At 39.4% G+C, this 12,534-nt stretch overlaps 2 protein-coding genes across 10 annotated transcripts in view; one reads left to right on the top strand and one right to left on the bottom strand.

Annotated features, from left to right (window-relative positions):
• Positions 1-7,880, top strand: part of FAM228B (family with sequence similarity 228 member B) — a 50,712-nt gene extending 42,832 nt beyond the window's left edge. The window contains exon 7 of the mRNA XM_071439754.1: positions 7,153-7,880. The gene's annotated coding sequence lies outside the window, so the exon portion shown is untranslated. The remainder of the gene's footprint in view (positions 1-7,152) is intronic.
• The window catches only part of ITSN2 (intersectin 2), an 80,726-nt gene that overhangs the window by 32,922 nt on the left and 35,270 nt on the right, over positions 1-12,534 (bottom strand). For 6 of the 9 annotated variants that reach the window (XM_071439680.1, XM_071439665.1, XM_071439739.1 and 3 more), the window contains exons 6-17: positions 11,429-11,626; positions 11,019-11,115; positions 9,219-9,361; positions 7,913-7,976; positions 5,666-5,803; positions 5,490-5,575; positions 4,206-4,468; positions 3,422-3,571; positions 3,056-3,196; positions 2,164-2,251; positions 1,399-1,538; positions 430-510 (exon numbers count right to left, since the gene is read on the bottom strand). In XM_071439680.1, coding sequence (XP_071295781.1) covers positions 430-510; positions 1,399-1,538; positions 2,164-2,251; positions 3,056-3,196; positions 3,422-3,571; positions 4,206-4,468; positions 5,490-5,575; positions 5,666-5,803; positions 7,913-7,976; positions 9,219-9,361; positions 11,019-11,115; positions 11,429-11,626 — 1,589 coding nt within the window. The remainder of the gene's footprint in view (positions 1-429; positions 511-1,398; positions 1,539-2,163; positions 2,252-3,055; positions 3,197-3,421; positions 3,572-4,205; positions 4,469-5,489; positions 5,576-5,665; positions 5,804-7,912; positions 7,977-9,218; positions 9,362-11,018; positions 11,116-11,428; positions 11,627-12,534) is intronic. The other 3 variants (XM_071439707.1, XM_071439718.1, XM_071439729.1) reach the window with 3 other exon arrangements.

Genomic DNA, 12,534 nt, shown 5'->3' with positions numbered 1-12,534 from the left:
CATATCATATTCTGCACCCCGGACAAGAACTTGAATACCTGACTCACAGCTCAGGATGGATGGCTACAGGTACAGAGCAAGAGATGGAAAAGTGGGAGAAGACACTGTTTCCATCTGAGACTGATTTTTGGTTCATGTTAATTAACAAGAAAAATGTTTGGGTGAAACAACTTAGAAAACAGACCATTAAGAAACAAAAAAATTAAAAGTCAGGATTTTGCTCTCAGTATTCTGCAGTTTGGATTTCTAAGCAGGTAAGGATATTAAGTCTTAAAGAGGATATAAAAGCTAGCAGAAAGAAAAGCAGCCTACTGATTTTCTTTTGGGAAAATGTATTTAATTAGAAGTTGTACATCCAAACAGAAAGGGTAAGCAGAGAGAAATTGCGAAATAATTAAAAAACAAAAAAGCCAAAGATTAGAAAATAACCTTAAGTAAGAGGAAGAGGTTGTTGAGACAGCTTAGCAGAGACAAAAGGCACTGAAGAACAGAATCATCCATATTCTCACACTGTAAGATAAGGTAGATAAAAAGCCAATTAATCTTTGCACTGTATTTTGAAAAACATATTTTAGGGAAGACTGAACTGTGGATGCAGCCACTGAACACAGCAAGCCATGCAACAAACAAGTAACTGAAAATGCCCATTGCAATAAGCCACTTTTAAAAAGAAAATGAATTCCTTACACATTTACAAATTTTTGTGGCCTTTTTTTTACTGGAGAGTGCAGAGCCCCTGTGCTGGCCCAGCATCAATCCATTATCTAGGGAAAAAGTTCCCACCAGTGCCACTTGGAGCAAGCTGGCAAATAAAGTTAAATGGATGAGTGCTACCCTGTGAGAGCTGCCTGAGCTTTTAGGCAGGCCAAGAGTTGCCTCAGAAACAAAAATTCAGAGCCAGTGGTCAACAACTCTTAGCTTACAACAAATTAACAAATATTAAGAAATAAGTGGCCTACAGTTACTTTTAGGCTCGTACCCAAATCTGCCACCAGACCTTGCAGAGTGTGCTGTGAAACCACACAGGTCTATCAACAAAAGTCAAGTGTTCAGTACACAATTCAAAAATAGCAGCAAATATGACCTCATACTGTAAGAACAGAATGTGCAAAGGCCTGAGAAACTTTAATTCTAAATCAAAATGAGTTCTAGAAGGCAAAAGGTGAGAGGGAGCAATAGCTGAGTCATGCAAAGCAATAGTTAGCAAGAGACTCATATTTTAGTACATTAGCAATACATTTGCATTTGTATTGTGTTATTTACTCCAAGACTTTTGATAATTCTTATTTGACACTGAAATTGGTGGAAGCCTGGTGAAAGTGACACCAATCTTTATAACTGGATGGAGAAATAAAATACAGTGCTCACAAGTGTAGGATATTTGGATAATGCAAGTACCTTAAGCTGACTGTTAAACTCATCCATTTCAGCAAGTTTAGAAGCAGTTTCCTTCTCAAGGGCATCTAGTTGTTCCTTAAGTCTTTGGCATAATTCTTCCTTTTCTTGGGACTTCTTGTGCACTGAATCAACTCCTGTACCTGCATAAGGAAAGACATGCAATTTTACATATGTTTCTGGGGTTTTTAAAAAATTTTTCCCGAGTTCTTAATCATTGTTTGTTATTTTCCTATTGTATACACAATCCAAACCTCCTTCCTCACAAAAATTCCTTGATTTACCTTTCTATTCATATACAGCACAAGGAAGAAATATCCCCAACACTGAACTAAGGCCCACAGGAATTACATGCAATACATACAGAATAACTTGCAAGTTGTTGTTTTTTTTAATAGCAGAGTATTTCATACCAAGTTTCTCTAGACAGAGACTTCCAGTGTAATTTGAAACAAAGACCAAACTTTACATAAATTAACTCCCCTGAGTTTAGACTACCAAAAAAAGAACAAATTGTGATAGCATCTGTGAGCTACACAGCCTGTATAAATAAAGTTTTAAGCAAAATCTGTGCTTTCTTGCCAAGATGTGTTTGTTTGTCCCTTATTTGGAACATGAAGGAGATAATGGAATGCAGATGAGACAATGGCACTAAACTGGGAAGATGTAGAAGTGAAGCTGTAACACCTCTGTACCCTTCAGTCTTGATTACAAAGGATGAGAACTCAGCAAGGCAATCAAGAATAGAACTCATGTGCAGGCACTTACTCTGAGTGTTTTCAAGTTGAGCATTTTTTATCCTTTCATTTAACAACTGCTTTTCAGGAACCAAATAGATTAGTTTATTCTGATAATCCTGTAGATGTTGAAGAGAACATAACAAAATTTTAATATTGTTTATGAATCATTAAGTAAAACTGAGAGACTTTTCAAACATAGCTACAACTCATGTTAATGAAACAGGGATGCAAGTTATTATTACTGGATAAAGAAAAAAAATATTTCTATACTCTTAATAGAAATAATATTACAATTGAAAGATTTTGACCCCAAACCATTAACACAGATGGAAAAATATTTAACAAACATGCTAGAAGTGTAAATATTATCACAAGACCATTTAAGGTGACTGCTCCAAGCCTAACATAAAACAGTAACAACATGAAAAGAAGTTTCCCTGATGAGCAGAAACATCACATAAAAATATGGCAGAGGATAATTTAGGGTAGTCAAGTGATTAGAAATAATTAATGTCTTGTTACTCAAATAGAGAAAAAAAAGATAAAAGAGCAGCAAGGTAATTCAACCTAAACACCAACTTGGTTGGAACACAGGACAACATTCCTCAAAAAAATCTGAGTCAGGAGCCATAGAAGAATTCAAAATTAAAGAGAAGTCTCTACTATCAGTCCACAAAAGAATAGCTGAACAGTTTTCACAACTGTTACTGAACTCTCAGCTCATTTTAATACGTATAATCATTTGTTTAACACCACAGAAAAAACTAAAAGCCTCTGCAATGCTGACAGTCCTGCCTATTTCCTCTCTCCACTGCAATCCAACTGACTGCATATTCCTCCCGATGGAGATGCATTTTCAACAGCATTAGGAAACACAGAATATGGTAAAAGAAAACCATAAGCTTAACAAAGCTACACACCTCCAGCTGTTGCTGTAGTTGCTTGACTTCCATGATCCCTTGGTCATATTTCCTATCCAAAGCCTCCAGCTCAGTTTTTCGCATTTGCTTTTTGCTACGAATATCCTGCAACCTGCCTGAGATCTGCTGATGTTTGTCAGTCTGGAAAGAAAGCAGAGACAGATTACACCACATATGGCAAAAATCCCTTTGCTAAGCCTGTGGGCAGGTTAGTTCACAACCAGTTCTCTAAAACAACCCAAAATACCTGCTTTGGATTCATTATCCAAAACAGAATGGAACTCCTAGTGGGCCATTAATGCAGGTATAGTATTTGTATAATTTAAATACTGTATTTCAGCATATGTGGTGAAATTCCTGTCTTACCAAGGCTTCTAATTCAAGATTAAGGCTCTTCTTCCTAGAGGTCAACTTGACAATTTCTTCTTGCTCCCTGTTGCGCTGATTGAGAAGCTCTTGGCGACGGATCCTCTCCCATTCCAGTCGTCGCTGGCGCTCGAGCTCCTGCTTTGCTGCCTGAGGAAAAGTTGCATTACCTTAAATTACAGTGGAAATGCAGAACTCAGCATGATTTAATATGATGTGCTCTATTTCTAAGCAGCAACACAACATAATGCCTTCTCTAAAGTGCTCTTATACACTTCAGCATCAAAGAACGCAGGAAGTGATCCTACAAGATTCTTTGTGCCACACTCCTGACTCTGGATGAAAAAAAGCTTCATAATTCAGAAAGCCTTTGCAGCTTGGAATATTGCCCATAAAACAGCACATTGATAGATACTCAAAGGAGGTTACAAGCAGTATTTCACAGAACTACATAAAATATGGAAGTGTGATGCATGCACTGAGACACCAAGTAGAAGCAAATTTGTCTCAAGCTCGGCTGTCAAAATGTTATCAATTATGAATTCAATAGAGTCTTGTTTGGAATACAAATTTTTGCAAAAATGCAAGAAATATGCTCAAGAAAATCTCATCTCTCCTATGAAGTATCTGAAAATCTTTAACCTATACCAATATTTATAACAAATGGTGTTCTCTCTCCAAGACAACCTGGCATCAGCCAGGCCAGGAGACAGCACTCAAACCCTGGATGCTATATGCACATACACATTCCTTGGAGCATTAAAAGCAATGTTAAGCAAACAACCTCCCGCCTTTCTATTTCTTTCCTCCTTTCTTCTTCCCTTTGTCTCTCCAGCTCTCGTTGTCTCTCCAGCTGCCTCTCCATTTCCAGCTGCCTCTTCCGCTCCTGCTCCTGGCGTTCCCTCTCTCTTCGCTCCTGCTCTTCCCGTTCCTTCTGAGCCTTCCTTTCAGCCTCTCTCTGCTGCTGCTCCAGCAGGACCTGTCGGCGTTTTTCCAGCTCCATATTTCCCCTCTCATAGTTGGCTTTCCTTTTGTCCTCAAATGTCACTAAAAGAAGGAAAGGTTGTTATTTCTGCCCTGTGCAAAACACCACTCTCAAACAAGGACTTCAGTTATGCCACTAAAGATAGAAACTTTTTGGCAAGCTCAGGTTGTTCAGTCATGGATGATGTAAGCATCTTCCATTTGTTAAAGTATTATTTTTATTTTTCTCTTCAAAAATACCTCTAAGTTTTCCTAAGTATATTCCAACTGGGAAAAAAAATAAAAGAAGAAAAAGTTCCAGTTTAAAAATGACCACGAAAATGACTTGAATGTTACAGGAAAGCCTTTCACTCTAAAGAATGAAAGAGGAAAGAATGCTAGAGGAAAACATAAAAGAACAGCTTTTATAAGCTGGGAGAAAACTCTCTGCTGTTAGAAAGGTTTTCCAATGTGCAGGAAACATTAACACATGGATAAAGAGCTTAGTTTTTAAGGGTGCTCCCTGTAAGAGTTCCTGGAGCTAAAACTATGAGTAACCAAAACAGGATCAAGCTCAATTACTGCACACAAGGATGAAAAGAGACACAAAGGAATGGTTTAGGCCCCCGCAACCACCCTTCCAAAAGGAAAGGCAAGTTTTGTCTTGCAGTGTCCCTGTAACATTGTCAGTAGGAGAATTTATGTTATGTCCAAACTGCTTCCAGTTTGCAGAGAACTGAACTACTCTGGACCCCGCTGCTTTCAGAATGGCCAGTAATGCCAGGAACTTTCAAATGAAAAAGAAATTTGCAGTAGCACAGCAGTGTCTGGCCATGAAGGGTTTATTTTCCAGAATACATTATTAATCAGCACACTTTTCCTCTCCTACAGCTAAAAATAGCCCCTTGTCACTGCCTTCTCAATTCTATTGGATGAAACAGGCTGGCTACATCCACTCAACAAGCTTCCTACCATCCAAGTTAAAAGGGATCTAGCTCCTGAAATGAAGCTCTCCATGGATTGCATTCCTTCTTCCACTTCCTAAAAGTTTCAGTGCCCTTCAAAACCAGCCCCATACATTGAGAACATGAACCCTGTTTTTTACCTGGCTGTTTTTTCTGTGGCTCCTCCTCTTGCACAGGTTGATAAGATGGCAGAGTTCCATTTATATTTTCAGTATATTTTCCACTCCTGGAGGGGAAAACAACCCCACCCCACCATTGTTAGAGGAACAGCACAGTTGTGTTAAATACATTACATTTCACCGCCCTCAGTGATTACCTGAAAGAAGGTGGCACCAGCTCAAGGGGCAGAGTCAGGGGCAGTGGCTGCCCAGCTTTGGCCATGTCTGTGAGGTGCATGGCCAACACAAACTCATCAGCTTTCAGCTGCCCATCTCCATCTATATCAGCCAGGGACCTGCAGGGGTTCAGCAGCAGCACCAATTAGAACCAAACACCACAATCACTCGCAAATTACAGCTGAAACAAGGCACTGTGGAAAAACAATTTTTAAAACTGACAATTCCTGTGGAATGTTTTGGTAAAAATACTTACAATTAATAACATAAATGACTGATGAAAGGAGATATTATTTGGTTTAATCATGTACTGTTATTCAGATCATGGAATCATGGAGTGGTTTGGGTTGCAAGGGACCTTAAAGATCATCCAGTTCCAACCCCCTGCAATGGACAGGGACACCTTCCATTAGCCCAGGTTGCTCCAAGCTCCATCCAGCTTGGCTATGAACACTTCCACGGATTGAGAATCCACAGCTCCTCTGGGCAGCCTGTTCCAGTGCCTCACCATCCTTACAGTACAGAATTTCTTCCTAATATCCAATCTAAACCTGCTCTTTTACAGTTTGAAGCCATTCCTCCTTGTCCTGTCTCTACAGGCCCTTGAAAATAAACTCTCTCCATCTTTCTTTGGCTATTTTCAGGTGAAGCTTTCTTTTCAGCTTCACTGAAACATTCTCTTCTCCAGCCTGAACAAACCCAATCCTCCTACATTTCCATAAAACACTGAAAGTAAGAAGTATCTCTTGTTTTACTGCATCACAAATAGAAGAGCTGGAAAGTGAAACCAGGACTGTTCTTAACCAGCTCAAAATGCTAGAAATCACTTTTTCAATTATTTTTTGAAGCCAAAGAAAGCATTACATAAAATTACATCAAACTCTACAAGAGGGAGCTTTGCATAGAATTCTTTTTTCTCCTTGTGTCTCCTTGACAGTGCAGGGAAGGCACAAGCTGGTGCAGAGTAACTTGCAGAGGGTAGGAAAAGGATCACCTACTCCCTTCTAAGGAGCAGGAGATCATATGAGCCTACAAACTGTTTCCAACAAGCTGGGGGGGGGCTGGTGGGGTGTGTGTGTTTGTGAATCCAGTGAAATGCAAGAAAGCAGGAGCCTCTCTCAAAGAATCGACTATGGAGACAGAATTGCTGAAATGTGTCGTTAGACTGCACGAAAGCAAAATGCTTAGTAAAAACACAGTTCATTTAAAAAGCAGTTAAAAAAAAAAAACCTATGAAAAACAAAAAGGAAACAACAAAACAAACACCAAAAAAAAAAAAAAACCCATCACACACACACAGTGAAAAACAAAAGCAGGAGATGATGAAATTTTGTTATGTTCACACACCAGCACTACTCACACGTAACAGCACCATTATTTCAGTAATTACCACTAATAAGCACCCAGTAGAAATATTGGTAATTTCTTAGGGCAAAACTGAAATTTGGGCTGTTATTTCTCTCTACAGGGGAACACAGAACTCCTTGCATTGGCTACTGATACCTTCAGGATACACACCCAGAAGGAAAAGAAACACTGCACACCTGATTTATGCCCCAGACTCCAGAGAGGAGCAATACAACCCCACAGCCCACATTTATCTTCACAGAATGAAACCAAACAAGCTGAGCTTTGCTGCTGCTACAGACACAAATGACTGTCCAGGGACAGAGGAAGAAGAAAGGGAACTCAAGAGGAGATGTAAAGCTGTTGTGAATTCTTCTGAGCCACTAAATTTCATGTATAACATCTGAGTTATGTCTGAAGGTGTAACCTAAACTGCCATGTCTAGCAGAGCAGATCATTCAAGCCTTCAGACAACTCTCACCACTTTCATCAGCACGATAAAGGCAAGTCTTAAAACACATGCAATATGCAGATATCTTTATGGAAACTGCAGTAAAACTCAAAAAAATTGAAGGGTTACTTAATTTTTAATCTTCCTCCATACTTTAAAACTAACAACCTAGATTTCAGAAATCTAGAACCTGGGTCAGAAATTGAAGTTAGCATCTTCTATTACAGAGTTTAACAAACACACACAAAGAATGGAAAACTGAATTATCTCAAGGTGTCTTTTAGAAATGTAACTAGTGAACAAACTTAGTTTAACTAGCAGCTCAGTTTCTGTTTATGATTTTAGATCTGTGGTATCTCTATCATTTATTTAATAAAGTACATTTCTTCTCTTAACACCATGAAGATTTTGCATCAGTAACTAAACTCACCAAATAGTAGCCAGCTGAGTCTGTGAAAGATTTGATTGCAGAAGGGCATTCCTTGCTTGAAATCCTTAGAGAAAGCGTAGAAGATTTTTATTAAAATAAATACTTCATTCAAAGGTTCACATGAGGCAAAAAATGGGTCATGAACTGGGGCATGTTTATTTTTAATATTAATCTAATCCATTTTCATCAGTTGGTTTTACTTCCAAGCTTAACAACAGGCATTATAACCTGAACACAATGAAGATGTAAGTATTCTCCTGTACCTTTTTCCACCCAGAGCACCTAACAGAAAAGCTGACATGAAAAATGGGTATTTATGGTAATCCCCACAGCTGTCACAACAGCACAGCTGACTGTTTGCCTAAACCTTGAGCTATCACCTGGAGAGCTCTCCTTGGTAGCAAAGAATCTGATACATTTCTAGGCAGGTGGAGGAAACCTTCAGTCCAAAATCAACTGAACAAGATTGAAACATTGAGACCCTTTCCTTAAACAAAGAATTGTCCTGCTCTTTTGTAGGCAAGGGAAGTGAGGCAGAGTGCTCATTCAAAATGGGAAATCTAATGCAGACACAAAACACACATAGTGACTTTGCACCTCCTGGCTGCTCTCTGAGCACTCTCTCTACTCACTGCACTGAGGAATCCCATTTTGTAAGAACTTCTGTAAAACCCTCCTCTTGTATTTACTTGGTATGAAGTCTTCTGAAGCCACCATAATGCTGTGGCCCAGCACAGATGTCACTGGAAATCAACAAGGACTCTCTTAAATTACTTTGGAAAAACTCCAAGCAGTGGCTGCAGTTCTGCAGTCTTTTCCAAGCTGTGTTCTTTCAAAAGACAAAGCCCAAGTATCTGAGCATTGACTGATACAGGAGCACACGGCACAAAAATGATGGTGAATGTCCCCCAGTGTCACAAGAAAGAGCCTCAGTCTAAGGAGTGATGTTTGAAAAATGCCTGCTGACTTTACAGAGCAGAACTCCACAGCCTTGTGGTTCTCAGGCTCCTCTAGTCAGGTCCCACCACTCCAGGCTTCTCCTCTTCCCTGCCACAGCTGCTGTAGCTTCCCCAGTGTGTTTGGCTCCTCCAGGTCTAACACAAAGCCCAAGCCAATGAACTGATGGTTATTTCCACTCCTTGCTGGCTGAAATCCACTCTCTCCTGCACAGGTCTGAACACCAACATTTCAGCTTTTATTTCACATGGAAGTCAAATCCCAAGCTGGGATTCCATCCCTCAGCCTGTGATGTTCAGAGGCAGGAAACACTCTGGTTTTCCCAGTCCATACCAAAAGTCATACTCACCTGATAAATATCCACTCATGCTTTTATCAAGACTGTTAAATTTCTGTCTGTATTTTAATCTGGAGGCCTGAGGAACTGCCCAGTCTGAGGATGTAATCTTTGGTGAATTCCCAGCTAGTGATGCACTAGAGGAAGAATTTGAACTGCAATATAATTTCAAAACAAAACAAAGCAAAAAAAAAACAAACCAAACCAACCAACCAAATATTAAAAGAAAACCAAAAGAGAAAAAGAGATAAAGAAATAACTCTAAATCACTTGGTTTAAAAAAGAGGCATTGGAACAGAAGATACATAGAATGTTCCAGTAACATGAAACAACTTCCACCATGTTTTACCTCTGCTAACTTGCTATAAATAATTTCATCACAAATATGGAATTTTACAGCCAAAGTAGGGATATATTTGTAAGGAAACATGTGGATTAGAAAATCATTTTCCTTTGGTATCACAGGCACTAATGCACATAATTGATCCTTCTACCACTGCAGAATAATAGTAGAGGAAACCACAGGAAAACACCTCCACTATCCCAAGACTGTTGGGTCATTGTTTAAGTAACTTTAAGAGGCATGTTAATGATTAAACATGAGAATAAAAATGGATCTGATGAACCCATAGCTTCTAAAGCTGTTTAAATCACCATATTCCAGCTCTACCTCTTCTTTCTGTGACAATGACATGCTGAGTGGAGCTCTTCCAACTCAGTCAGTTTCTGCAGAATAGTCCTGATGGAGGGTTTAGATAAACCCATCAAACTTCCATCTAAACTCCCAGCATTTTCAGTGTCCCATCTCTGAAAATCAGACAAACTCAGGAGAGCTGAATTCAGCCTGCCTTGTTAAAGGTGATCCCCGGTCTGTCAAGTAAAAAAACCAAACTCTTTGAAGTGCTATCCAAGGCAATTGAGAATGCTGACAGAAACAAAACCTCTCCAGCACAATGCTGGATTGACATTCCCTGCATGGAATAAGACAACATGATGGTGACAATGCTGCCAACAATAACACTGGAGAAGGGCTCCTTTGTACAGCACCAGCAACAGAAGGCTTTGCAATCCAAAAAAGACAACCAACCAAAAAAAAAAAAAAAAAAAGATGTTTCCAGGCACATGCCATGCTTACAGTCACCTTACAGGACATCTGCTGACATCAGGTGTGTGAGGAGCCCAGATCATGCACCCCACGTGCCCTGAACAGGCAGCAGGGAGGTGCAAGAGCCTTTGAGTCACTCATGGAACTGAGCTGGGGTGGAGATACCCTTGGTACCATCCTTTGGGAGACACCCCTGGATGCCCAACCGGATACATAAGCCCAGTCCCTCACTATGTGCAAGTCCCTCTATGGCAAAGCCCTAAAATCAGTGAACCAGAGCAGTTGATTATAAAGATTCATAATCTTCTATTATTCATAAAGCAAATTCACAGATAAATATTGATAAAAAATCCTATTCTAACATGCCTGCTGATGACATGGTGCCCTCTATAATGAATGAGCACATAATGCACAAACATTGCTTTTATAACCACTTAGCAAGGCTTGTTTCTCTTTACTAATGAGGTACATTCCCTTCTTTTTTGGCACTGCTCATCTCAACTCCTCACCTATTTTGGATATTTTGTCAATTTACTGAAAATTACTTCCTGTGCATATAAAAACAAAATCTGTTTTTATACTTGACAGGTCATATTATATTGACTAATTTTTAACAAATGTACTTTGAGAACAGAAATGCTCTGCAAGTTTTGGAAGGTATACTACTTTAGTGTAAGATACAACAATTTTAAACTTAACTTCCATACCTGCTAGATCCTAAATCAATTAGTGACTGTGCCTTCTGCATACTGGAACCACCAAATCCTCCTGCCATGGGGCCTAAAGAACCAGTATGAGGCAGCGCTGGAAGAAGAAGAAACAAAAAATTAACCCCAGAATTATAAAGCAACTGGGTATAAGATAATGCTTCATAATCAACATTCACTTTGACAGAAGTAAGAAAAGCTAATCAGTGTCTTGTTGTTATGATTAACTAGTTAGAACAGAATTAACAGATGTGAACTTTGGAGAAAAACCATTTGTAGAGCTTTCTGGAGATTTTTTGTTGTTTTTTTTTTAACTCTCATGCATGTATTAGGACTCCTGTCTGAAATTAGCCACAGACAAAATAAGATTCACAATTCTGAGAGCAAGTACTGGACTGTGCTATACTCACTTGAGGAGAAAGGAACAGACAAAGGCTGCAGAAGGCTGGATGTTCCATTTGGCAACGAGGAGGTACTGACAGAAGGCACCAGGGGAGCAGAGATAACCAGGGGAGGAATGGAAGTCATGGAGGTCAGAGCCATGGGAGCTAACGGTGCGATCGCAGACACAGACGTGGGCATGGACAGATTTGGCATGCTACCCATTCCTAGAGCAAAATCCAATAATTCAGGCTTTAACACTGCAGAGGCTTCAGCAAGAAACTGGGTCCCTTATGTGGGTCAAAACTACACAAAGCAACTGGTGTCTGGAATACAATGAGGTAAAATAGATGCTCATGTGCAATATTTACTTTTTTGCTAAATTTAGGCAAGACAGCTCACAGGGGAAAATACACTGAAGAACAGGAATTTAAAAAGAAAAATCTTGACAAGCAAATTCATTCTCAAGGTAGGCTTAGCTACTATTTTCACAACAGAGTAAGATCTGGTTTTCTATAATTGCAGCTATACCTATTTCTTCAACAAGCCTGGCCCCTGAGAGAGAATTACAACCTCAAAAGCTGTGACAATCCTCCATGGGGAAAAGCTGCTGCTGTTTCTGAACTAAGTCTCTTCCAACTATCAGCCTTGGAAGAATCCACAGGGGTGAAAAGTCCTTATTAGTACCCATGCTTAGCAAAGGGTTTCTAGAGGCAGCTGCCTGAGGCAAATTAGGGCACTTGAATTACTGGCTGCACCTTGTGGAACACAACAGTGCTGCTGAGATGATGGGAAGTTGTAGAGGTAAGTGTAAGCCATACACAGCTCCCTGTAAATGCATGCCCTTGTAGACAAACACACGAGATTTGGTGATGGGCAGACATTTTAAATCATGTATGTAATTAATATATGCATACATTTAATTTCATCATAGAAGTGTATGTGTATTTTGTAATCCAGCCTAAGTCATTGTGGATATTTTATGCTATAAAATAACACAATAGCAAGCATGCACTGAATCCCCAAACACTATATAAAAAAAGAAGAGTCAAAGTAATTCTATTCAGTTAATCATATAACCAAAACAGTCTGATTCACTTTGAAAAAATATGTAAAACAGCTGTTCTACCAAAAC

Source organism: Agelaius tricolor, unplaced genomic scaffold (assembly GCF_023055355.1).
Source record: "Agelaius tricolor isolate 1412-34295 unplaced genomic scaffold, bAgeTri1.0.p SCAF_1, whole genome shotgun sequence".
In the NCBI taxonomy this organism is placed as follows: Eukaryota; Metazoa; Chordata; class Aves; order Passeriformes; family Icteridae; genus Agelaius; species Agelaius tricolor.
This window is presented reverse-complemented; position numbering and strand designations above follow the sequence as displayed.